Genomic DNA, 27260 nt, shown 5'->3' with positions numbered 1-27260 from the left:
GACACTTACCACTGCCTGACACTGCTGTGTCCACATCCAATGCTCCATGCTGGCATGGGAGCTCCCTGACATCAGGAGCCTCTTCTGTCTTGTTCCTGGCTGTGTCCTCAGATCCAGAATAGTGTCTGACATGGGGGCAGAGGCAGTTGGTGGGGCGCGTGCTGCACGTTAGACTGGACAGTCAGGGAGGCCTCTCCGAAGAGATGATGTTTGATGTGGGACCTGAATGAGAGCGCCGGCATGCGGCAGTCTAGAGGCAGTGCTCCAGGCTGGGGAACGAGCAAGTGCCACAGCTGTATGGAGGAACGGGCCTGGCAAGGCAGATGTGCATGAGGGACACAGGAAGGCTGGTATGACTGTAGTAGGGGAAAGGGTAGAGGGGCATGAGGTGGAGAAAGGGGTGGGCCACGCTTTCCTTGCATTTTCTCCCAGGTTCATCAGGAAGCATTTGAAAGGTTTTCAGCAGGGGGAACACCATGCTCTGGTTTACAGGTCTCAAAGCTCCCTGTGGCTGCTCTGTGGAGAGCTGCCTGCAGGCAGACAGCAGTGGAGCCACAAGACCATTCGGGAGGCCCGGGAGTCACCCAGGTTGGAGATGCTCATAGTGGAGATGGAGTGAAGGGGCAAGCCTTTGACAAGTGTGGTTGTGTCTGCCACCAGTCTGAGAAGCCCTGGCCAAGTCTACACCCCTCTGGAGTTCCAGATGCTTCATCCAGCCCCACCCACCTACCCAGTCTTATTTCTCACTGACTCCTCACCCAGACTTTTCCTGCAGCTGGCTGGGCCCCCTAACAGGTGCCTGTTCATACCCAGTACTCAGAGCTTGCAAAGAGCCTTGACCACTGTCATGGTCCTTGCCTGATTGGTCACTTTCCCTCCCTCTTAGAAGGGTCTGGTGAAGGTGTTTGCACAAAGATCTCTGCTCCATGCTCATTCCAGCCACATTTCCCCCCTCCCTAAAGGTCTCCTGTTCTTTGAGGCAACAGTACAGCAATCATTGAGCACTTAATGATTCCCTGTTTCACTTTCCTAAAGTAGCTGTAAGCTAAATAAAGCTAGAAACCATGACTCGCACCTTCGGGGCGTCTCATAGTGCAGAAGACAATGATCCACTAAGCGAAACCCTCAGAACAAAGCCAAGCACTGGCAGGGTCTCAGTAAGCGGTAGGTAGCTCTGTCCTCACTGCCTGTACCAGGGTGACAGCCATCACAGGTGCTCACTGCCCCACAGGTGCAGTTAGCTTCTCTGCCCAGCCAAGCAGGTGAGTGAGGCGTGTTTGGGGATGAAGTGGAAGGGTTGGAAACATCACAATGAGTTTCAGAAGCAAAGGTCAATGGTTCTGCATGATCTATGGCTCTGCATCATTCACGTCTCTGTGTCCTTCTCCAGTTCTCCCCTCTGTGTGAGCTAAGCACACTCACTCTTTTTTTTTTTTCTTTTTGAAACAGAGTTTTGCTCTGTCGCCTAGGCCAGAGTGCAGTGAGGCGATCTCGGCTCATAGCAACCTCCGCCTACTGGGTTCAAGCCATTCTCCTGTCCCAACCTACCAAGTAGCTGGGATTAGAGACTTGCGCCATCACACCTGGCTAATTTTTGTATTTTTAGTAGAGACGGCTTTCACCATGTTGTCCAGGCTGGTTTGGAACTCGTGACCTCAAGTGATCCGCCCATCTCAGCCTCCCAAAGTGCTGGGATTATGGGTGTGAGCCAACGCACCTGGCCAAAACACTCATTCTTAACTTTGAGGACCCAGCTCAAAGCTCTGGGAAGCCTTCCTGACCCATCCACCTCCACTCCTCCCTCCTGCGCACCAACAGCTCTGCAGGCTCCTGCTGCAGCACTTCACAGCACATCACAAGTGCCTGTTTACATGCCAGCCTCTCCCTTGAGGCTGGGATTATATTTATCCATCTTTCCATCTTCAGTACAGTATTTATCAGCACGAATCCCATTGCTGAACATGTGTCTCCCCACCTCGCAACTAAAGAACAAACTCAGACAATTCAGCTCATGGTCTCACTTGCACCCCCAACCTCAGTACTCAGCTTACCCCAATGCCCTCTAGTCCATATACCTAAAACCATCCTCCAGTGCTTGACCCCACCCTCACCTCTTCCTTTAAGGCTCCAGGAATAGTAGCAACTGCCATTACTGAGCACTTTTAATGTGCTCAGGGCTTTACAGACATCAACCCCTTTAGACTGGGGAAACTGAGGCTCAGACAGGATGATGTAGCTTAAAAAGGGCACACCTTCTCCCCTTAATACTGGCATCACTCACCTAGCACTTATCATAGCTGGAACTATTTTTAAAACCATCATCTGTTCTGCAAAATTGAGTGCTTTTATAGCTACACATCAAGTTGTCATACAAAATCACGCTTTGCTCATTAAATGTTTCAGGCGATCAGTCTTGCTACTCCAGCTAGGTGGGGTAACATAACATAAATGTTATGTCGGAGAAATAGCACAGGACTTGGAAGGGGAAGCCCTGGAGTCCAGCTTAAACTGTGCCACAGTTAGGCTATATGACACTAGGCAAGTCACCTCCACAGGCCAGGCACGGCAGCTCACGCCTGTAATCCCAGCACTTTGGGAGGACCAGGTGGGGAGATCACTTGAGGTCAGGAGTTCAAAACCAGCCTGGCCAACATGATGAAACCTCATCTCTACTAAAAATACAAAAATTAGCCAGGCGTGGTGGCACAAGCCTGTAATCCCAGCTACTTGGGAGGCAGGAGAATCGCTTAAAGCAGGGAGGCAGAAGTTGCAGTGAGCGAAGATTGTGCCACTGTACTCCAGTCTGGGTGACAGAGAGAACCTCCATCTCAAAATAAAAAATTAAATAAAAAAATTTTTAAAACAGGATAAGTGACTTGCCCAAGGTCACGGTGCTACAAAGTAGTGAAGCTGAGATTTTAACACAGTTCTGTCAAGCTGCAAAGCTTGTTTTTCTAAACACCATGCCTGTGGGCATGTTTCCAAAGGGACCTGCTCTGGGGCATTCTTCTGCAATCCAGAGGTTCTGAACCAAGTAGAAGCTTCTGGTTGTGCCCAGTGAGATTTCACTCAAGTATCTCACCTAAATCCTACATATACTTCAAGGCCTAGCTCAGTGATCACTTGCACAGCCTCCCGGGATCTTCCCAGGTACGAAGTTCTCTCTCCCATCTCTAAATTCCCATAGAATTCTACCTGTACTTCAAATCACACCCCCTTTCTACTGTCTGACTGTTCTGCATCTGAACCGCATTTCTCAAACAAGGCGTTGAGCTCGGTAAGAAAAGCAGTTCTCATGCATCTCTGCACCTTCCACCAGCAAGGCAGGTAGGGCTCAGTCAGGGAAGAGGGTGGGGTAGGGTGCCTGCTCCCCCTCCCCCATCTTGCTGTAATCTGAGTCTTAGGCTTTGCCCAGCTAGGTGAGTTGGCCCCACCTCACGCTGGCATAATGCCTACCTGGTACAGCATCCAGATTCCTGTGGGCCCTGGCCACTGGGGAGGTAAGATCTTATTCCCTGGCTTGATGACAAAGATGCTATAAAAAGTACAGCACCCAAGCGCAACACTGGCTTGTGATGGATTACACGACCTGAGGGATTCAATGCGTGAAGGCAGAAGCCTCTGGGCTGGCTCAGAGGTCCTAAGACCTGTACTTGGCTCCCCTGTAAGGACCAGTGTAAGGACCAGTGGTTTCTCTGCCAAGGACAGCTCCCTAATAGATACCCCAGGAGGAAGCTGCCCTTCTCTAGGCTTAAAGGGCCCACTGGAAGAACTGAGATTTGCCAGTGCTACCAATATCCAAGTCAAAAACCATAGCCCCTCCTCTTGATCCACTGTCCAGGTCTTACTGCCTAGAGACGCCTGAGTTAGTTAACAGAGCAGGGAAGATGCCTGCCTCTGCCATTAATTCATGTGTGGCCTGGGGCCAATCGTCTCCGACCTCAACTGGAAAAAGAGAACTTGATCAAAACATCTCCATTTCCCCTTTGGGCCTGGGGGTTACAAGCTATGATAAGGATCTTTCCATCTCTAACATTCTAGAATTAGAATATCCTATACTTTCACTCCCAGAAGCAGAGTGAGAACAGAGAACAGGGACCTTCAGTCCAGGAAACAGCAGAGGTCAGTCAGGGCTTCCTAGCTGTATCCTCAAAGCCCGTCCACCTTCAGAGGCTTTCTCTTGCGTCTGCTGCCTCAAAGGTGGCTGCTTCCCCACTAGCAGAACCTCAGAGATGTGCCTGGGCCCTAGCCGCTTTAGGGAAATGGGCAGGAGGTCTGAGTCACCTACTGGGTGTGAGCTGGGCTCACCATGGCAACCCAGCAGACCCAGAGGGCATAAAGAAGCCAGTACCTTCCCTGCCTGCACAGTGTAGGCGGAGCATGCTGCATCTGCTTTGATTTCCAACCCAGAAAAGTTTTTCTCTACTTTAAGGACTCATTTTCCTTTCCCTTCTCTCAGGACACAGCTTACTCACTCTAGGGTCCTTCTCCTTGCCTGGAAGATATTCTGCAGTCCCCCAGGCAAACCCTACTCATCCCAGAATTAAGTACCACCTCCTCCAAGGATTCATCCCAGACCAGTTAGTCCTATATCCTTCTTCAAGTTCCCACCGCATAAAAGGCAGAAGCTCTTAGCCTTCAGAATCTGTGTCTTACACATGACAATCAACTGTGTTAAAAAAAAAAAAAAAAAACAACTGAGTCTACTATGGGCCTTCTCCCTTGATAAAATCACATATATACAACTGTCTGCAGACTATTTTGGGAGCTCCACAAACTTTATCATGGACTCAGAAACAATCTTAGAAACCTAGATCCTAGAAGAACAACAGATCAGATCATCCAGTCCATCCTCTCACCTAAACCAGCAGCCCTTAGCAACCCCTCCTGAATGATGTTCCTCTTCTACCCCAGCCCATCTCTCAAGGCCACCTCCCTTAAGAAGCTTCCCTCATCTCTCCTCCTTTCCTCTGATTCCCCTGAGCATCCAGCCTGAACCACCCAATTTCCCACCTGTGCTTTCTCCCTTGTATGTTGTCTCACTTCCCCAGCAAGACGGCTGGCTCCCTGTGGGCTCATTTCTTCAACCCTGTAACCCTCAGCTGGACTTAGAGATGACCGTGATCTGTACTTGTACTGAATTCTGTGCTTTGAAGCCAGGGCTCACTGACAGCACTGGCCTACTCCCAAAGGACAGAGCTGCGGAGTTTTCCGTCTGACGGCCTCACAGTCTGCTTAGGCCTCAACAGAACAGGGGCTTCCCTGGAATGACTGCCTTTCCCCAGAGAGCCCTTCAAGATGAAATTGACAGATAGGGAAACTAAGGCCCAGGAAGGCAAACACAGCTTAGCAAAGGTCAATATGCAGGAAAGAGGCGAGTTAGGACTAGGACCCAGGTCCCCAGTTACCAGCCTAGAGCTCTTTTCCTTTATGCAATGGCTTTATGAAAACTAAATTTGCCCTGCATGCACACATAGTCACATACTCAATATATGCGGAGAATTTCTAAAAAAGATGGACAAGACAGTAAACAGTGGTAACCTCTGGAATGTATGACAGTGGGAGTGGTCACAGAAGTAATGAGAGGGACTTTTCCTTTTCACCTCAATACCCTCTGTACTGTTGTGTTTTATTTTTGTTGTTTTATTTTGTTTTTACCATTGACATGTTTTATTTATTCATATTATACAAATAAACCTGCCATGGAAAGGAGATTCTGGCCCAGCCCACCCATTCCCAATACACATAAAAGCAAAGAGAAGCCATAAGTAAACCTGTCCAGGTACAACTATAAATTAACAAGATTGCCTTCTTGTATGGTTTACAGGCACTGGTCTCATTAATTTACAGTCACAGTGCAGTTTATGGCTTGAGGAATCTTCCCAGGAAAAGCTTAATTCAATTAGGGCTCTCGGCAGCTCCCCAAGGAAGCTCTGGTATCTTACTTTTACTTACACAAATTGAGGGCAGACCAAACAGATCCAGATCTTCCCAGAGAGACCCCACCCAGCCCAGAGAGGATGCCCTTGCAGACCCTCCATTAGAGCCAAGCAGAGGGAGGTGGCCACGGCAGCACCATGTAAACACTGACTGGCGCCTAAGGCATCATTCTGTGAGTGTCCTCCCAGCAAGCTCAGTTAAACTCCCTGGCTTGGCAGTCTGGTGCCAAGGAGCCTCTGCAACCTTTGCTCTCCCTCCTCTCTGAGCAGTCAAACTGGTTTCTTGTCTGCCCTAGGGCTTTGCAGGGATCCTATCTTTACACTAAAGTCAATCACATATTCATTCATGTATTCCTTCCCCAAATATTTATGGAGCCCTTACTCTGTGCCAGGCACAGATAAGAAAGTGAACAGGCTGGGCGTGGTGGCTCACGCCTGTAATCTCAGCACTTTGGGAGGCTGAGGTGGGCGGATTACCTGAGGTCAGGAGTTCAAGACCAGACTGGCCAACATAGCAAAACTCCATCTCTACTAAAAACACAAAAAATTAGCTGGGTGTGGTGATGTGCACCTGTAATCCCAGCTACTCCAGAGGCTGAGGCAGGAGAATTGCTTGAACCTGGGAGGCAGAAGTTGCAGTGAAATGAGATCACGCCACTGCACTCCAGCACTCCAACCAGGGTGACAGAGCAGGATTCCATCTCAAAAAAAAAGGAAAAAAAAGAAAGTGAACAAAGGCCCTGTCCTCAAGAGGCTTACATTCTTATGGAAATTGGTACTAAGTATGGCCTGCTTATCTAATTCCTTTCCATCTTTCAAGACTCAGACTCATGTTCCACCTCCTTTGAGAGGCCTTCTCTAAACACCCCAGTCCTCAGGGACTGCTTGCTCCCTCTGCACTTTGCCTCTGCCAGGAGTCTGCCCAGCCCTGGCAGGCTGGAAGCTCCTAAAGAGCAGGGCCTGGGTTTACTCTTCTTTGTTCCTTGATGGCCATATGCTAAATGCCTGCTGGCTGATTTCAGCTGACCTGCCTCTTCCACCCAGGATCTTAGTGAGCTGCTCTTGGTCCCGGCTGGCTGGTGCAAAGACACAGCCTCTTCCAGCTTCACTTGGCAAACGGCAAATGCTATGCAAGTGTTAGCTATTTATTGGTTTTGTGAACTTGTGGGCTCTAACACACAGCTGTGATATCACTCCTCTGCCTTCTATGGCCTGGTCTCAAATAGGCTCAGCACTGTGGAAAGGCCAGTCTGGGCTTAGGGGTAAGTGCTCCCCAAGGGACAGGGAAGGGGGCCTGGGAAGGAACAGAGTTTCTCATCCTGAATCTCAGTTGGAACTGCTTAAGGACGTATCTTTTCAGGAAAGAACGTGCTGGGGTAATTTGGGGGAATTCTGGATTCTTGGCAAGTAGTATAAAAACTCAGGGCTCAGGTCTGGCCTAATAGACCCCAAAACTGGCCCTGTATATTAGATGAGCTTTAGGGGGAAGAAAATGAAGTCAGCATGATCCCAGGGAAGCGGGGCAGCCCACTGATCCAGGCCCAACCCAAAACTTAGTTCGGTTAAAATTAGATTAGCCCATAAGATTAAAATACCAACATATAATCACGGGCTGCTTTAAAGTATCAGTTGATGTTTATCGGCATCTAGAGACAGTTTGGCCCAGTGCAGTGTGTGCAGACAACCTTGGGGAGACATGTCTGACTCAGACATTTGCAAGGGGAGCGAGTGCTGCAAAATGAGGCCCACACAGGCGATGGATGACTCAGGAATAACCCAGGTCCTGGGTATGCTGAGCGAGCCTTCTCTCCCTGCCTCAGGAGGAAAGGGGGCAGGTGAGAGAGGCGGTGAGGAGGAAAGGAGGCTGTGTACGGGCTGGCATTCCCAGAGACAGCCTCAGACCCCCAGCTCCAGTTCCCTGTCACTCCTGTATTTTTCTGCATGCTGCCACTTCCAAGAAAGGTTATTTGCTTCACAGTGGGACTTGGAGTGGGTAAGCTTTTTCCCCAAACCCAAGAAGTGATCCAAGGCTCAAAATACTAAAGCCTTTAAATCCCCCCTGGCCGGGCGCGGTGGCTCAAGCCTGTAATCCCAGCACTTTGGGAGGCCGAGACGGGCGGATCACGAGGTCAGGAGATCGAGACCATCCTGGCTAATACAGTGAAACCCCGTCTCTACTAAAAAATACAAAAAACTAGCCAGGCGAGGTGGCGGGCGCCTGTAGTCCCAGCTACTCGGGAGGCTGAGGCAGGAGAATGGCGTGAACCCGGGAGGCGGAGCTTGCAGTGAGCTGAGATCCGGCCACTGCACTCCAGCCCGGGCGGCAGAGACTCCATCTCAAAAAAAAAAAAAAAAAAAACAAAAAACTCCCCCAATTCAAAATGATTATGGGAAAAATTAAATTTCTAAACTGAAAAAGCCCTTGGAATCAGGGCATGAGGATGAAAAGAACACAGGTGGCCGGGCGCGGTGGCTCAAGCCTGTAATCCCAGCACTTTGGGAGGCCGAGGCGGGCGGATCACAAGGTCAGGAGATCGAGACCACAGTGAAACCCCGTCTCTACTAAAAATACAAAAAATTAGCCGGGCGTGGTGGCGGGCGCCTGTAGTCCCAGCTACTCAGGAGGCTGAGGCAGGAGAATGGCGGGAACCCGGGAGGCGGAGCTTGCAGTGAGCCGAGATCGCGCCACTGCACTCCAGCCTGGGCAACAGCGTGAGACTCCGTCTCAAAAAAAAAAAAAAAAAAAAAAAAAAAGAAAAGAACACAGGCTCTGAAGTCAGACAAATCTGGGCTTAAACCCCAATGTTTTCTAGCTGTGCAAGTACCTTTCACAACCTCTAAACTAGGTATGAATAAGTAGCAGCTTAGCCAGATGTGGTGGCCTGTGCCTGTGGTCCCAGCTACTCAGGAGGCTGAGGTGGGGGGATTGCCTGAGCCCGGGAGGTTGAAGCTGTGGTGAGTCGTGATTGCGCCACTGCACTCCAGCCTAGGAGACAGAGCAAAATCCTGTCTCAAAAATAAACAAAGTAAAAAATTAGTAAGTGGCAGCTAATATAATTAACAAGTATTTAACAAATACATCACCAATTATCAGCTGGGCGCAGTGGCTCATGCCTGTAATCCCAGCACTTTGGGAGGCCGGGACAGGCAGATCGCCTGAGGTCAGGAGTTCAAGACCAGCCTGGCCAACATGGCAAAAACCCATCTCTACTAAAAATACAAAAATTAGGCCGGGCACAGCGGCTCATGCCTGTAATATCAGGACTTTGGGAGACTGAGGTGGGCAGATCACCTGAGGTCAGGAGTTCGAGACCGGCCTGGCCAACATGGTGAAATCCGGTCTCTGCCAAAAAAAAAAATACAATTAGCCAGGCACAATGGTGGGTGCCTGTAATCCCAGCTACTCGGGAGGCTGAGGCAGGAGAATCACTTGAATACGGGAGGCAGAGGTTGCAGTGAGCCAAGATCATGCCTCTGCACTCCAGTCTGTGTGACAGAGCGAGACTCTGTCTCAAAAAACAAAAAAGAAAAGAAAAACAATACAAAAATTAGCTGGGGGTGGTGGCACGTGCCTGTAGTCCCAGCTACTTGGGAGGCTGAGGTAGGAGAATCACTTGAACCCGGAGGCGGAGGTTGCTGTGAGCAGAGATCATGCCACTGCACTCCAGCCTGGGCGACAGAGTGAGACTCCATCTCAAAAAAATAAAAATAAAATAATAGGGAGCCAGGCATGATGGCTCATGCCTGTAATTCCAGTTACTCAGGAAACTGAGGCAGGAGGGTCATTTGATGCCAGGGATTCAAAACCAGCCTGGACAACAACATTGGAAGGCCCCCATCCTCCATCTCTAAAAAAAAAAAAAAAAAAAAAAAAACATGAAAAATTAAGTATCTATAATATCAATTAGAAAACAGGGGCTCAGGCCTGGAGCGGTGGCTCACACCTGTGATCCCAGCACTTTGGGAGGCCAAGGTGAGCGGATCACCTGGGGTCAGGAGTTTAAGACGAGCCTGACCAACATGGCAAAACCCCATCCCTACTAAAAATACAAAATTAGCCGGGTGTGGTGGCACAGGCGAGGCAGAAGAATCGCTTGAACCTGAGAGGCAGAGGTTGCAGCGAGTTGAGATTGCACCACTGCACTCCAGGCTGGGCAACAAGAGCGAAACTCTCGTCTCGAAAGAAAAGAAAAAAGAAAACAGGGGCTCAGAGAGCCTTGCCTAAAGTCACACAGCTGGGCAACAGACAGCTGAGACTAGATCTCAGGTCTCTTGACCTTTCACCCCATCCTGCATGTTCTCCATTGTAATCATTTCTCTGCCTCCTTTTCTCTCCTAGAGGGCATACAACATTTTGGGGGAAAGGATAAGTCCTCCATTTCAAAGATTTGCTGTTCCACAGATAAGGGCTATGAGAATGACAGTCCCCAGTACGACTCTGGCCCTCATCCTCCTTCATGCAAATACAGGTATGTTCAAGCTGTAGAAAAGAACTTGGAGCTGAGCCAAAGCTGTCAGGGCTCCAGAGCACCTGGACCCTTTAGCCCTTCCTTCCTACAGAAGGAACAGGTGTCCCTCCTGACAACAATCCAGGTTACCAATGTGGATGTGTCTGGTCATTTACTCTCCTCAAAGCCCCTTTAAATCGCTCATCCCCCTTGATCCAACAAGAACGCAGCATGTTGGCCTGGCAGGAGAGAGTTTGGCCTTGAGTGATTAGTCCCAGGCTTGCTAAGTGACCTCAGGCAGGTCACAACCGAAGGCTCAGTTTCCTTAGATGTAAAATGAACACATCAATACCACACGCTATTCCAACCCACAGGACCACTGAGAAGATCTAAATTAAAGATTGTACATGCAAGTGCTTTGGAAACAAATTTCAGCGCTAATGAGAAGTACTACTAAACTCCTCCTGCCTTGTAGAGCTAAACAAAGTTGTGCCACCTGCTCCCAACAGAGGCTGCCTCTCAGGGGACTCTGCTGGGCCCTGAGGGTAACCAAAAGCAGGCTGTCACCTTTCCTGCTCAGAGGCAGGAGGTCATAAGGTCAGCCACCCCTTGTGGCTAAAGGAGATCACCCTTTACCTGGCACTCCCCTGCCCAAGCAGGGAAGAAGCAAGCTCTGGTCTGATGGCTGAGAGGGCCCCGACAGAGAGATGGCAGGCAGGGTCGCTAGCAGAGAACAAGGGATAGGCCCTACCTGAATGCAGGATTCGGCTGCATCCAAGGAGACTCACAAAAACAAAGGACAGGCGCACAGCCAGACACAGAACACCTACAGCTTTCTCAAGGCAGGGACAGGGCTCCCACCAATGACACGCGCCCAACTCCTAGAGGGAGTCCTACAATTCCTGAGTGCAGGTGCAGCGAGCTGGGAGCTTCTCAGTGCAGGGCTGTGCGCATCTGCTGCAGGGAATGCCAGAGGCAGGAGATGCAGCTGCACCCCTCTAGGAGGCTATGCCAGGACTCGAACAGACAATAAATAGCGATTCAACATCACTGATGATAACCTCTCTAAGCCATTTCCTCATCTGCAAAACACAGACATCTTTTCTCTCTTATGATTTGAGTAAGGATTAAATAAGATTGCTTTTATAAAGTGCCTGACACTACTCTGCAGATACCAAGTGGCAACTATTATTAAAACACACACACCCGTTCAACACGGGAGATGTCACAGGGCAGGCAAGGCCTCATGCCAATGTTATGGATAAACAATAAGGGAAAAGGGTTTGGGAGAGAAAGAGCAAGTGACTGCTGTGGGTTGGGAAGACCTCCCAAAAGGGGAAGAATCTGCATGGCCCTGAAAGTTACTACAGTGAGCTGGGCATTCTACCAGGCGTTCCCACATTCAGCCTCTACACTGGTCTTAAGGATGAGGCAAGTCAGGTTCAGAGAATGAGGTGCACGGACCTTAAGGTTCATGGTCACACAGGTACCGAGAGGCAGGGTCAGGAGCAGAACCCAGGGCTTCTGACCACGTCTTTCCTTTATACCAGGGCTGGATGCCATGGGCTGGCTCGGAAGGAGAGAAAAGGCAAGCTTCGTGGGTGCTCAGCAGAATGAAGTCTGGGCAATCTGACCAACTAAGCCCTCTAAGTGCCTTGGCACTCCTAGAGACACATGTCCTACCTGAAGCCTTCCTCCAGTCCCCAGTTGACCTCCCTCCCACTGTTCTGCAGTCAGTCTGCTATTTTCCCAAAGAGAAAAAGGTCATCTCTTCCTTTTCACAGAGTCCTATCTGGGCTTCTTGAGACAGTTTCAAGGTGACCTTTAAGCTATTTGTTCTTCTCTTCTTTTGAGAAGTGAGAGAGGCACCTTCTAGTGTCACTTTCACAGGAAACCAGTTGCTGGGTCTGATATCCATGCATGTCAAGTGGGCAGTGACCACATCTCCCCTATTCACAGACTTAATCTACAGAGGAGATTGGCAGGATTAGCCTTGCAAAGACCAAAACCAAAAAAAGCTATAAGATGTAAAGGGACAAAATAAGCCTTTTGTGTCCCTGGTCAGGAGACAAGATGAATACCTGCTTTATGGGCTCCTGGGCCTCTGCCAGGCATTCCGGGTCAGGAACATGGGTAAACAAATGCAGGAGATGCCAGTGCTGAGCTGAGTTACAGTGAAGCTCTCCCTTGGAACAAGTACTAGCCCGGGAGTCAGGTGAACTCGGAACAAAGCAGAGTTCATGCAGGGTCCAAAGCACAATGTGGGGTGGGGAATGCATCTAACTCCTAAGGCTTGGGGTCATTCCCATAGTTTTCCCAATAGCCTAAATCCTCTTCACACCACTAGCCCCTCCCCAGCAAGGACAAGTAAGAATTCCTGACTGTTGAGGGGAGAAAAAAGGCCCAGAGAGGGAAGGTGACTTGCCTAATGTCACCCACTGAGTCAGAGGTAGACTAGAACCCAGAAGCAACTGTTCTAGAACTTCAGCTCCCACCCTGCTCCTCCCACCCCAGTCTCTGCAAGAGTCTACCTGAGGCTCTGCTCCATGGTTAGGGTAGGAAGGAGAACTGCACAAAGTACTTTCTATTCTTAAAGGAGGGGTAACCTGCAAGGGAAGCAGCTGCCATAGATGACAGAATGAGGGCTCCAACGGAACTCCTACCCACGCTGGGGTGTTGAGAGAATAGGCAAGACCCCAAAATCAGCTCCCAGGCTCTTGGGTATCTGAGAGTGCAGACGGAGCATGGCCTCAGCCCCCCACCCTTATCCCCACAAGGCAGCTGGTGCCATCTTCCCTCCTGCCATGACCAGCTCAAGTGAACAGTATAGGACACATGGAAACCCTGATACCTTAAGGAAGGACACCGGTGGCAGCCTAGGTTTGAGAGATTTGTAATCCTTCAGCTCAGAGGAAGGTTGTAGGAGGCTGAGGTAGGGATGCATTTGCTGTAGGTGGTTAAAATATTAACAGGGGCAGATGTTACTCATTGAATGCTTCCTGTATATACAAACTCAGTTTTATGTGCATTAATTTATGTAATCATCACATTAATAGCACTGTAACTGGATACTATTAGTTCCCATTTTTAAAAGATTTATTTATTTATTTATTTAGAGACGGGGTTTCACTATAGTTGCCCAGGCTGGAGTGCAATGGCGCAATCTCGGCTCACTGCAACCTTCGCCTCCTGGGTTCAAGTGATCCTCCTGCCTCAGCCTCCAGAGTAGCTGGGATTACAGGCGCCCACCACCATGCCCAGCTAATTTTTTATAATTTTAGTAGAGACGGGGTTTCACCATGTTGGCCAGGCTGGTCTCAAACTCCTGACTTCAGGCAATCCACCCTGCCTCAGTCTCCCAAAGTGCTGGGATTACAGGCGTGAGCCACTGCGCCCAGCTTAGTTCCCCTTTTATACATGAGGAAACCGAGGCTCAGAGATGCTGCTAAGTGGCAGAGTGGTAGCTGAATTCTACACTGCAAAGGGGAAGCTGGGAAAAATGGGCTTTCATTTTTGAGGCCTGAACAGGGAGTCTTCAGATCTTTGGACCACCTTTCTCTCCACTCATGGCCAGATGCTAGAGCTCCTGTTTTCAGAGGCAGAAAAATGCCTTTCCATGGCAGAGACAGACTTTTGGAAAGGAGACCACGTCCAGCCTCATCATTTCACAATGGGAAAACTGAGGTCCAAGGCTGAGTGACTTGCCAGAGTTTCCAGAGTCAGTGGAATGACAGAAATATCACACCTAGAAGGGACCACCAAAATCAACTGACGGGTAGGGAGGCGTGACTGGTCCAAGGACAGAGGGAGGTGGGAAGAGAAGCCGGGTTTTCCTCACCTCTAGACTGATATTGTTGCCATGGCACCGTCTCTGCTCTCCAGCTGCCCAGGGTCCCGGGCACAGCACTTGGGTGGCGACAAAGCAGGCCAGGCCAAGCTGACCTCATTAGCACTAGAGATACCACGCCTGCAGGGACAAACTTCTGACTGCCTAGAGTGGGGTCTCTGTAGTCATGCTGTCGTCCCACCAGCAGCCACTGAGACTCAAAGTGTGTCTGCCAGCCCTGAATGCCCTAATAGAATGCCAGGTGTGGTGGGCAGGTGAGGGGATTGGGGACAGGAGGCAATTTATAGATTGCACTTGTGAGGTCTCCTCCTGGTCTTACACAGTCGAATGACATCACTGTCACTTCAGCTTCTTACAGCAAAATCAGATGACATTTCATGACTCAATTGGTATGGTAAAATTGAGAGTCTTACCCATTTCACAGGTGAGGGAGACCTGCAGAAAAAGGCCTCAGCTATTCAAGGTCATGCATTTATGTCGGAATCAGTACACATGGTTCCCCTTGTCCAGTCCTTGATTTCTCTCCAGGAAGCTAAGTGCCATCAGGGTATAGGTGCTGATGGCTTAGTTCCATGTAAGGCTCTGCTACTGTGACTAGCTTGGCACAAGAGCCCTGCACCAGGAACCCAGCTCCTGGATCTATCAAATTAGAGGCACCACTTTCCTCCCGCAGCATGTCCCAGAGTCTGCCTCACACCAGCCCAGCAGCACCGCTCAGCTCCTGCACGTCCTTGGGAGAGGTGGAAGGTTTCCTGCCAAATCCCCAAACCCAAATCTCAGGCAGAGGGGACAGCAGAGTCCCAGGACCTCACGCCTTCCACAACCAGCTGGGGGCAAGCTGAAAATGCAAAGGCAGCTTTCAAAGGCCCCCTGAACACCACTTCCAGGGACTTCTGGGCTGTGTAGGCTCCAGTAAGCTACCCCAGTCACTCAGCAGAACAGAGCGCTCAGGCCTAGCAGGGAGACCGACACTCTGAGAGGGAATAACTTGTCTATTTCCTTCTCCCCAAAAGGTTTCAAAGTCTCTTCAGGCCTGAACATCCCTAGCCTCCCCCTATGTACCTCACCTACTTGATTGAGCAGCAGACCAGACAGCACCCTGAGACACAGCCAGGCAGCGACCTGGCGGTGAGCTGGGGTCGGACCAAGCCTCAACCTCCTCTACTCTCCCTCCACTCCCAAAACAGACTTCAGAAATTTCCAGGGCCCCTTGTCCCACAGATCCTATAAAGTATGGCATTCCTGGACCGGAAATTGACTCAGGGGCTCCTAACTAGCCTGGGCAAGGAAAGCTGACAGATAACATTCCGGAGATGAAGGAAAGGTGGGAATATGGGGATCCCCTGTGTTCCACCACACTTGTTAAGTTTCCTGCCCAGGTCTCCACTATGCTTAAACTCCTCAAGCAGGCCAAGTAGAAATATACTCCATCCTGGAACACACTCCAATAAAGCCGGTCATAAATTGCACTGGTTGCTGTTGACAGAGCAGAATGTGCCACTTGCCAGAAGACACTCCTTTCTGTCTCACATACAGCAGGGTGCCTGGCTCTCCTGGGGATCTGGCCCAGCCAGAGAAGACTTGCCAGTCGTGGAAGCCTTACTGAAGGGAGCTAGGATCAGAAGCATCCCATCCTCTAAACCTGCTCTCTTCTGTGCACAGTGCTGGCTCCCATCTTGGGAAGCCTCAGGTCACAAATCAGAAGTCACAGAACTGGAGCTTGAGAAGGACCAAGGTGGCAGGATGGAGACTGCCTACCTTATGGGGGTAGTTCAGATCCTTACTCCTGGACAGCCTCAAATGGTGCGAGATGAGGCAAGAAGCTCACCAGTCTGGCGGCCGCCGCAGCATCGGAGCAAACGGGACTTACCTATCTTCATGAGGCAGGCCAGAAGGATCCAGAGGGAGATCTCGAAGGGGGTGCGCACGTGTGTGTAGTCGATGCCCAGGACTGGAAAGGCCTTGCGCGGCTTCATGCCATGATCAGTGACGGAATGATTAACAGGGCGGCTCTCTGGGGTGACCTCCGGTGGAGCGGTGGTGACATCTCCAATCGAGCGTTCTCGTGGTGGCTCTGAGCTTCGAATGGTGCTGGCAGTTGGGCTGAGCTGGAGGCCATGGCTCCTGAGAACAGGGAGCAGCCCCACCAAAGCGACCACCACGAGCAAGGAAGGGAGGATCCGAGGTGGAGAGAGGCCACAGATGCCAGACCGCAGAACCATGGTGCTGCTCCCAGAGCCGGCCTCGACCTTACCCAAGTGAGAGTAAAACCGGGCACATAGGTAGCAAGGGGTCAGCAAGTGGGAAGAGAGACTGGTGTAGTCTCTAGGAAAAGTTCATGCTTTAGAGAGGCATTTCCATGGAAGCAATTTTCTGGGGGTGGAGGGAGGCTGGGTTTGCAACCTGGAACTCCAAAGTGGAGAAAGGGGGCAAGCACCCCGGAAGGACCACGGAAGGAGACCAAAAGGTCTGGAACTCCGGGCCTGGGAAGGGGGAGGAGGGATGTGGGAAACAGAGCCCTAGGGATAGAGGAAGGGGCAGGATAGGCTGGACCCGTGCAAGGGAAAGGAAGAGGGAAGGCTGGGACCTTTGGCTGAGGAAAGTGACTGAGGAGCTGGGACTCTGAGCTGTGGGCTAAGGGAAGCGGTAGGGAGCCTGAGCTAATGGAAGGGGACCGAAGGGGGTGAGACCCAGTCCAGGAAAAGGAGAGAGGGGGCTGGGAGCCCAGGCTGAGAAGGAGTGAAACCGGGAAGGGGCCGGGAGTTTGTCCACCCAGAGAAGGGCAGGGGTCCAGGCGCGCCGGGCTGAGATTCCGGGGAAATGGAGAGAGGCGGAAGGCGGAGGCAGGCGGCCTGGCGGGAAGGCGCCTCGGCGCGGGCTGGGGGCGGCTCGCGGTGGGCCAGCAGCAACACGCCCCTCCTCGCGGCCCCGGCGCAGCGCGGCGCTCCGCCCCGGCCCAGCTGCAGCTCCCGATCCAGCTCCAGAACTAACCCTAGCCCCGGCCCCGGCGGCAGCGGACTGAAGCCTCGCTGAGCCCGGCGCTGTCACTTATAGGCACCAGCGAGCAGCCGGTGCGGCGGGCTAGAGAGACCGTCGGTGACCGCGCAGCGCAGCGGCCCCTGTCGCCGAGGGAAGGAAGTATCGCGTAGGAAGAGGAAGGAAAGTCAGAGATGACAAAAAAAAAAAAAGTCCTGAAAAAGTCCTGAATATACAGAGAACCTCACTAACGCGGGTAAAACGCCGACTACTTACAAAGCGATTTCACGTCCACATCTGCAGTCTCATAAGGGCTTTCCAATAATCCTGTAAAGAATGTATTATTAGTTTATGTATTTAGTTACCGTGTGACCTTGAGCAAGTTACTTAACCTTTCTGTTTCACAACTTTCTCATCTGTTAAGTGGAGATAGTAGTAGTGACTATGTCAGAGGGATGATGTAATGACTGAGACAATCCGTGTAAACTATTTGGAATGCACCCTGGCACATTATTACAATTCCACTTTTACAGATGAGGAAACAGGTGAAGAGAGTCTCCTGGCTACTATGTAAGTAGTTGTATTGCTTACTAGGGCTACCGTAACAAAGTACCACAAACTGGGTGGCTGCAACAACAGAAATTGATTGTCTCACAGTTGTGGAGGCTGGAGGTCGGATCTAGGTGTTGGCAGGGTTGGTTTCAGCTGAGAGCTATGAGGGAGAATTTGTCCCATGCCTTTCTACCTTCCAGTGGTTTGTTGGGAATAGCTGGTATTCCATGGAGTTCTCCTAGTGTCTATCTCTGCGTCCAGATTCCCCGCCTCCACTTTTTTTTTTTTTTTTTTTTTTTTTTTTTTTTGAGATAGAATCTCGCTCTTGTTGCCCAGGCTGGAGTGCAGTGGTGCCATCTCGGCTCACTGCAACCTCTGCCTCCTGGATTCAAGCGATTCTCTTGCCTCAGCCTCCAGAGTAGCTGGGATTACAGGCACCCACCACCACATCCAGCTAATTTTTGTATTTTTAGTAGAGATGGGGTTTCACCATGTTGGTCAGGCTGGTCTCAAACTCCTGACCTCAGGTGATCCGCCCGCCTCGGCCTCCCAAAGTGCTGGGATTACAGGGGTGAGCCACCACCCCCAGTCAGATATCCCCTTTTTATAAGGACACCAGTCATTGGATTAGGAATCCAACCTAATTACTTCATCTTAACCTGATCATCTTCAAAGACTCCATCCTAATTAGTCCATCTTCACAGGCACTGGGCATTAGGACTTCAACTTCTTTTACAGGGACACAATTCAACCTACAACAGTGGCATGCTTTCAGTAATGGAACTTAAATTTGAATCTATGGTGTTGGTTGAAATTGGTGAGGTTCAAGGGATCATGGCTATACAATGGAATCACTGGAAAGCTTTTTTAAAATACCATTGTCGGGCCGGGCGCGGTGGCTCAAGCCTGTAATCCCAGCACTTTGGGAGGCCGAGACGGGTGGATCATGAGGTCAGGAGATCAAGACCATCCTGGCTAGCACAGTGAAACCCCGTCTCTACTAAAAAATACAAAAAAACTAGCCGGGCGAGGTGGCAGGCGCCTGTAGTCCCAGCTAATGTAGTCCCAGCTACTCGGGAGGCTGAGGCAGGAGAATGGCGTAAACCCGGGAGGCGGAGCTTGCAGTGAGCTGAGATCCGGCCACTGCACTCCAGTCTGGGCGACAGAGCGAGACTCCGTCTCAAAAAAAAAAAAAAATAAAATAAAATAAATAAAATAAAATAAAATACCATTGTCTAGGCTGGGCGTGGTGGCTCATGCCTGTAATCCCAGCACTTTGGGAGGCTAAGGCAGGTGGATCACGAGGGGAGTTCAAGACTGGCCTGACCAACATGGTGAAACCCCGTCTCTACTAAAAATACAAAAATTAGCCGGGCATGGTGGTGTGTGCCTGTAATCCCAGCTACTCAGGAGGCTGAGGCAGGAGAATCGCTTGAACCTGAGTGGCAGAGGTTGCAGTGAGCCAAGGTTGCGTCACTGTACTCCAGCCTGGGCAACAGAGAGAGAGACTCTGTCTCAAAATAATAATAATAATAATAAAAAATACCATTGTCTGATAAAATTAGCTGGCCATGGTAGTCCTAGCCACTTGGGAGGCTGAAGCAGGAGTATCATTTGAACCTAGGAGTTTGAGACTACAGTGAACTATGATCGCACCACAGCACTCCAGCCTGGGCAGCAAAGGGAGGCCCTGTCAATAATAATAAGAAGAATAAACTTTTGTAAAATACCATTGCCTGGGACCCACCTTCAGAGATTTAGATTCGATTGCTTCAGGGTTGTGCCCAAGTATTTTTTTCAAAGACTCTGATGTACAACTAGGGTTGGGAGGTATTGAAATCACTGAAATACTGTCCCTGTTTTGCGGAAGAGTAAGGCCAAAACATTCAAAGCGTCTAGCACAAGGTCACATCACAAGTACTTGAGGTTCAATTTAGTTTAACAAATGTTAGGCCGGGCGCGGTGGCTCAAGCCTGTAATCCCAGCACTTTGGGAGGCCGAGACGGGCGGATCACGAGGTCAGGAGATCGAGACCATCCTGGCTAACACGGTGAAACCCCGTCTCTACTAAAAAAAATACAAAAAAACTAGCCGGGCGAGGTGGCGGGCGCCTGTAGTCCCAGCTACTCGGGAGGCTGAGGCAGGAGAATGGCGTGAACCCAGGAGGCGGAGCTTGCAGTGAGCTGAGATCCGGCCACTGCACTCCAGCCTGGGCGACAGAGCGAGACTCCATCTCAAAAAAAAAAAAAAAAACAACAAATGTTTACTGGGCCTCTTGACAGGGCTTTGTGCTGGGCTCTGGCAACACAGAGATAAGCCAGAGGGAGGAAGGACGTGGTAGGAATTGGGAGGGGGCATAAAGTGGACATAATGAGGGCTTCTAGAATGCTGGTAATGTTCTATTTCTTTACTGGGCGATAACTACAAAGGTTACAGCGACGTAGTTGTTTTGTGATAACTCATTGAAGACTCAAGATGTGTGCAATTTTGTCTAGGTATGCAATCCTTCCACAGAAAAATATATTAAAATAATAATAAGCTAGGAGCAGTGGCTCATGCCTGTAATCCCAACAACTCAGGAGCCTGAGATGGGAGTATCAGTTGAGGCCAGGAGTTTAAGACCAACCTAGGCAACATAGCAAGACCCTGTCTCTAAAAGAAATAAGTAAAATAAAATAATAATACCCAGATGCAGTGGCATGCACCTGTAGTCCCAGCTACTTGGGAGGCTGAGGCAGGAGAGTCACTTGAACCCAGGAACTTGAGACTGTAATGCACTATAATTGTGCTTGTGAAATAGCCACTGCATTCCAGCCTGGGAAGCATAGTGAGACCCATCTCTAAAAATTAATTAAACCAGGCACGGTGGTTCACGCCTGTAATTCCAGCACTGTGGGAGGCTGAAGTAGGCAGATCACTTGAGGTCAGGAGTTCAAGACCAGCCTGGCCAACACGGCGAAATTCTGTCTCTACCAAAAACTGCAAAAATTGGCTGGGCATGGTGGCGCACGCCTATAGTCCCAGCTACTCAGGAGGCTGAGGTGGGAGAATCCCTTGAACCCAGTAGACAGAGGTTGCAGTGAGCTGAGATTATGCCACTGTACTCCACCCTGGTGACAGAGGGAGACTCTGTCTCAAAATAAATAAATAAATATAAAAATAAAGTAATTAATTGAGTGATATGATAGTAACTGAGGGTGGCAACATTAAACTGAATTCTCTCCTCTCTTTTTATAATCCCATGCCTAAACTGAGTTCTGTGTACCTCACATTCTCCAGGCACAAATTCCAGCCACCTGGGAAATGACAAAGGAGACTTCAGAGAAGGGCAGGGGACTTGTGTCATCTGGGAGCAGATGAAAGGAGAACATCAGCTATAATGAAAGTAACCAAAGAGCATTTAGAGCAAGGATCAGAATAATAACAATAATGCATCACAATTGTTCAGCCCTTTAGAGTTCACAACCAAGTGCCCCAGGTTTATCAATGATCCAAATGCTAGGCTGGGTGTGGTGGCTCATGCCTGTAATCCCAGCACTTTCGGAGGCCGAGGCGGGTGGATCACCTGAGGTCAGGAGTTCGTGACCAGCCTGGCCAACACGGCAAAACCCCGTCTCTGCTAAAAATGCAAAAATTAGCTGGGTGTGGTGGCACGTGCCTGTAGTCCCAGCTACTTGGGAGGCTGAGGCACGAGAATCACTTGAAGCCAGGAGGCAGAGGTTACAGTGAGCCGAGATCACACCACTGCACTCCAGCCTGGGTGACAGAGTGAAAACCTGTCTCAGAAAAAAACAGTACCTATTATTCTTATTTTATTTTATTTTATTTTGTTTTTTTTTTTTTTATTTTTATTTTTTTTTTTTGAGACGGAGTCTCGCTCTGCCGCCCAGGCTGGAGTGCAGTGGCCGGATCTCAGCTCACTGCAAGCTCCGCCTCCCGGGTTCACACCATTCTCCTGCCTCAGCCTCCCGAGTAGTTGGGACTACAGGCGCCCGCCACCACGCCCGGCTAGTTTTTTGTATTTTTTAGTAGAGACGGGGTTTCACCGTGTTAGCCAGGATGGTCTCAATCTCCTGACCTCGTGATCCGCCCGTCTCGGCCTCCCAAAGTGCTGGGATTACAGGCTTGAGCCACCGCGCCCGGCCTGTTTTATTTTTTTGAGACGGAGTTTCACTCTTGTCACCCAGGCTGGAGTGCAGTGACGATCTCGGCTCACTTGCAATCTCCACCTCCCGGTTCAAGTGATTCTCCTGCCTCAGCCTCCCGAGTACCTGGGATTACAAGCGTCAGCCACCACACCCAGCTAATTTTTGTATTTTTAGTAGAGACGGGGTTTCACCATGTTGACCAGGCTGGTCACAAACTCCTGACTTCAGGTAATCCACCTGCCTCGGCCTCCCAAAGTGCTAGGATTACAGGCGTGAGTCACCGCACCGGGCCAAAGAGTAGCTATTATTCTCATTCCCATTTTACAGGTGAAAAGACAAAGGCAGAGAGACATAAAGCTATTTGCCCAAAGTCACACATCTATTAAGATGCAGATCCATGCCTGGCATAGTGGCTCACACCTGTAATCCCAGCACTTTGGGAGGCCGAGCTGGGAAGATCATTTGAAGTCAGAGGTTCAAGACCAGCCTGGGCAACATGGTGAAACCCCATCTCTACTGAAAATACAAAAATTAGCTGGGCGTGGTGGCAGACACCTGTAATCCCAGCTACTCAGGAGGTTGAGGCAGGAGAAACACTTGAACCTGGGAGGCAGAGGTTGCAGTGAGTCAATAAAATTAAATTAAAATTTAAAAAAAGAAGCGGATCCAGGACTTAAGTCAGGTTTCTAACACCTAAATCCAGCACTCTTTTAAAACATCACAGGTTCAGTGTAGAAAGAAGAAAAGAGGGAAAGCATGGGGCTGGTGGAGTGACTTTCCACAGGTGCCCCAGGGCCAGAAGCCCAAGACCTACTGTTCTTTCCAGTCTTGAAGGCAGCGTTCACTGGTGTGCTCCCCACTCTCTTACTCTCCCTCACTCAGGCCTCAGCGAGTCTTTGGGTGCCAGTCTGGGACGTGGTAGATCCCAGGACAACCAGGAAATGCCAGCCCTGAGATCCTCCACAGCGTGGAGAAGGTTATAACAACAGGACAATATCAGGAAACTGGCCTTGGGAGAAACCACATGGGAGAACTGATGGCCAAGGCCCAGCCTGGCCAGGCAGTGTAGAATAATGAATAGTTAAATGCTGGGGCTGCCAAACATGGGTAGCCACATTGTCTCTGTACAGTGTTCCAGCACCACTGCTCACTAGTCACGAGAACCTGGGCAAATCAGTGCCTGTTCTGCGGCTTTTTCCTCCATAGGGAGGGACAACAATAGTGTCAACCTCATGGGGCTCTCATGAAGATATCAGCCAATGTATGTGAAGCATTTAGCACCGCCCCCAGCAAGTACCACGTATATTTACTGTCATTCTATTTTTTTTACATGCACCGAGGACCTCAAGAGTAGACTTTTGATGTTGGAAACCACATGAAGTTATGCCTTCAGTCACAGAGAAAATTGACAGGCTGGAAACAGACCCTCACATCCATGAGATGGGTCCCACCCTCAGACCACACTACCTGCAGCATGATATGAATTTAATATTTGTAAATAAATCACATTGCTATGGGTTTTTTTTTTTTTTTTTTTTTTGAGACAGAGTCTCGCTCTGTCGCCCAGGCTGGAGTGCAGTGACGCGATCTCGGCTCACTGCAAGTTCCGCCTCCCGGGTTAATACCATTCTCCTGCCTCAGCCTCCCGAGTAGCTGGGACTACAGTCGCCCGCCACCACGCCCGGATAATTTTTTGTATTTTTAGTAGAGACGGGGTTTCATCGTGTTAGCCAGGATGGTCTCGATCTCCTGACCTCATGATCCGCCCACCTCGGCCTTAAAAGCCTTGTCTTCTTAAAGACAATCAATTCAAATACACAGCAATATTTGTAACCATGTTTTTGTTTTGTTTTGTTTTTTTGAGACAGAGTTTCACTCTTGTTGCCCAGGCTGGAATGCAAGGGCGCGATCTCAGCTCACTACAACCTCTGCCTCCTGGGTTCAAGCGATTCTGCTGCTTCAGCCTCCCGAGTAGCTGGGATTACAGGCACCTGCCACCATGCCTGGCTAATTTTTTGTATTTTTAGTAGAAACAGCATTTCACCATGTTGGCCAGGCTGGTCTCAAACTCTTGACCTCAGGTGATCCACCTGCCTCAGCCTCCAAAAGTGCTGGGATTACAGGCATGAGCCACCACGCCTGGCCAAGTTCTCATTTTTTAACCATTGCAGGCCCACACTGCTTTTGACTTAGACAGGCCAGGTCTCTGCAGACCCTTCCCCTGCAGATCCAGGACAGCCTCAGGAAGCCTGGGCCCTGGGTGGCATCTCCCACTGCTTAAGCCATGTCTGCTCCCCAATCCCCTCCTTGAATCCTTTCACTAAAAGTGCTTGGAGTTTTATGACACATAATGCACGGCCCTAGGAAAGAATCTGCTCAGCCCCTATTAGCTGCGCATTATGAGCAAGTCACACCTTGTTTCTGTCTCTCGGGGTGTTCATGTATATGAAAGGTGGGTGAAGTCACATTACTTGCTTTGTGAGTTTTATTGTAAGAATGAAAAGGCCAATGTATGTCAAACATAGTTTCTGGTACACAGTCAGTGCTCAGTGACTGGGTTCATTTCCTTTCTTTTTCTTTTTTTTTTTTTTGCAGGCTAAAGTGCAATGCTGCAATCATAGCTCACTGCCACCTCAAACTCCTGGGTTCAATTGATCCTCCAGACTCACCCTCCCGAGCAGCTTGGACTACAGGCACATGCCGCCACACCTGGCTAATTTTTAAAAATATTTTTTGTAGGAATAGGGTCTTACTATGTTGCCCAGGCTGGTCTCAAACCCCTGGCCTTGATTGATTTTCTTGCCTCGACCTCCCAAAGTGTTGGGATTACAAGGGTAAGTCATTGTTCGCAGCCACTCCTTCTTTCGTCATAACGTCACAGCCCAGCAAAGCCTTCTTCCAATCTCCCTGGCACTCATACGCTGGCAGACACACTTCTGCCTTAGGGCCTTTGCACTCACTATTCCTTCTGCCCGGAACACTCTTCCCCAGATATCCACATGGCTGGTTACCTGACCTCCTTCAAGCCTTTCTGCGAATCTCACTTCCTGACGTGGCCTACTACATTATAATCCTATATAATAGTGATGCTTCCCCTGCCCCTGGCCACCACCACTACCACCCAGCCCCTTCCCCTGCTTCTTTTTTTTTTTTTTTCTTATGTAGCACTTTTCACCTTCTCACATATGGTATAATTCTCCTATTTATTACTTTTATTCTTTTTTGCCTGTTGGGTTCAAGCTATTCTCCTGCTTCAGCCTCCTGAGTAGCTGGGGTTACAGGCGTGTGCAACCATGCCCAGCTGATTTTTTTTTTTTTTTTTTTTTTTGTTGAGACAGAGTCTCGCTCTGTCGCCCAGGCTGGAGTGCAGTGGCGCAATCTCGGCTCACTGCAAGCTCCGCCTCCCGGGTTCACGCCATTCTCCTGCCTCAGCCTCCTGAGTAGCTGGGACTACAGGCGCCCGCCACCGCGCCCGGCTAATTTTTTGTATTTTTAGTAGAAACGGGGTTTCACCGTGGTCTCGATCTCCTGACCTTGTGATCCGCCCGCCTCGGCCTCCCAAAGTGCTGGGATTACAGGCGTGAGCCACCGCGCCCGGCATTGATTTTTTTTTTTTTTTTTTGAGACAGTTTTGCTCTTGTTGCCCAGGCTAGAGTGCAATGACGCGATCTTGGCTCACTGCAACCTCCGCCTCCTGGGTTCAAGCAATTCTCCCACCTCAGTCTCCCTAGTAGCTGGGATTATAGGCACCTGCCACCACACTCAGCTAATTTTTTTTTTAAATTTATTTTTAGTAGAGATAGGGTTTCACCATGTTGGCCAGGCTGGTCTCAAACTCCTGACCTCAGGCAATCTACCCGCCTCAGCCTCCCAAAGGCTGGGATTACAGGCATGAGCCACTGCACCCTGCCTAATATTTGTATTTTTAGTAGAGACAGGGTTTCACCATGTTGGTCAGGCTGGTCTCGAACTCCTGACCTTGTGATCCGCCTGCTTCTGCCTCTCAAAGTGCCGGAATTACAGGTGTGAGCCACTGCGCCCAGCCTATTACCTTTATTTTTTACTGCATTTTTCTCCCTTCAGGATGTGAGCTCAGCTAGGGCAGGGACCACGTCTATCTCATCCATCACTGTTTCTCCACCATGTAGAACAATGCCCAGTGCATATTGGTACTCAATAAATATTTGCTGAGTGAATGAATCACAGGATGCGTTATCCATGAGAAAACCAAGACTCCCAGAGGAGAATTGCTTGTCTGAGGCCATAGAGCTGGGAAGAAGAGGAGACAGGTTTGGATGCAGGTCGGCCTAACTGTCCAGGCTTTTCCCGGTTCTCCAGGCCAATAGCTACCATGAAAAAGCATGTACACTGGCCGGGCGTGGTGGCTCAAGCCTGTAATCCCAGCACTTTGGGAGGCCGAGACGGGCGGATCACGAGGTCAGGAGTTCGAGACCATCGTGGCTAACACGGTGAAACCCCATCTCTACTAAAAAATACAAAAAACTAGCCGGGCGAGGTGGCGGGCGCCTGTAGTCCCGGCTACTCGGGAGGCTGAGGCAGGAGAATGGCGTAAAAACCCGGGAGGCAGAGCTTGCAGTGAGCTGAGATCCGGCCACTGCACTCCAGCCTGGGCGACACAGCGAGACTCCGTCTCAAAAAAAAAAAAAAAAAAAGCATGTACACCCTGGGTAACTAGAAGAGAGTTCGGAGGTTGGTAAGAAGTTGGAACTTAGGATCCAGCAAATTGCCTTTAAGCTAAGTTCATAATTTTGCAATACACATTTAGTGAGTTCCTACTATGTGCAACTCCCTGTGCTTTCTGCTGGAGGAAAATCAATAATGGATTTGACAAACACACATCGGCAAATTTGACACCCTAATGTTCACTGACTGGATGTCCCACAGGCACCTCCATCGACTTCACCCACCATCTTCCACTAAACTTGCCCCCTTTCTACACTGTCAGAATCGTGTGTGTGTGTGTGTGTGTGTGTGTGTGTGTGTGACCGTGCTGGAAAAGTTAGGATTTATCAGATCTGAGGGAACGGGTCCAGGATTGACTTTTTTTTTTTTTTTGAGAGGGAGTTTTGCTCTTGTCTCCCAGCAGCAGTGGCGCAATCTCAGCTCACTGCAACTTCTGCCTCTTGGGTTCAAGGGATTCTTCTGTCTCAGCCTCCCGCGTAGCTGGGATTACAACAGGCACGTGCCATCACACCCAGCTAATTTTTTTGTATTTTTAGTAGAGATAGGGTTTCACCATGTTGGTCAGGCTGGTCTTGAACTTCTGACCTCAGGTGATCCCTCCATCTCAGCCTCCCAAAGTGCTGGGATTACAGGCATGAGCCACCAC

General features: G+C 50.0%; 1 protein-coding gene and 1 long non-coding RNA gene across 9 annotated transcripts in view; one reads left to right on the top strand and one right to left on the bottom strand.

The window, feature by feature from the left end:
* Window positions 1-27260, bottom strand: part of LOC105494527 (solute carrier family 9 member A1) — a 76015-nt gene that overhangs the window by 45568 nt on the left and 3187 nt on the right. Inside the window, exons 2-3 of one of the 6 annotated variants that reach the window (XM_071097882.1) lie at window positions 17487-17537; window positions 16105-16483 (exon numbers count right to left, since the gene is read on the bottom strand). In XM_071097882.1, coding sequence (XP_070953983.1) covers window positions 16105-16456 — 352 coding nt within the window. In that variant the 5' untranslated portion in view covers window positions 16457-16483; window positions 17487-17537. Of the gene's footprint in view, window positions 1-9; window positions 223-3456; window positions 4051-16104; window positions 17297-17486; window positions 17538-27260 lie in introns of those variants that run through there. The other 5 variants (XM_071097884.1, XM_071097883.1, XM_011763027.2 and 2 more) reach the window with 5 other exon arrangements.
* Window positions 4080-23369, top strand: LOC112428991 (uncharacterized). 3 transcript variants are annotated; one of them, XR_011624265.1, is made up of 3 exons: window positions 4080-4122; window positions 10279-10408; window positions 23251-23369. It is a non-coding gene; the product is annotated as an uncharacterized lncRNA (long non-coding RNA). The 3 variants fall into 3 exon arrangements; XR_011624261.1 differs by lacking the exon at window positions 23251-23369 and adding an exon at window positions 15248-15497; XR_003021073.2 differs by lacking the exon at window positions 23251-23369 and adding an exon at window positions 11938-12099.

The sequence above is a fragment of the Macaca nemestrina genome, chromosome 1 (genome assembly GCF_043159975.1).
Source record: "Macaca nemestrina isolate mMacNem1 chromosome 1, mMacNem.hap1, whole genome shotgun sequence".
Classification (NCBI taxonomy): domain Eukaryota; kingdom Metazoa; phylum Chordata; class Mammalia; order Primates; family Cercopithecidae; genus Macaca; species Macaca nemestrina.
This window is presented reverse-complemented; position numbering and strand designations above follow the sequence as displayed.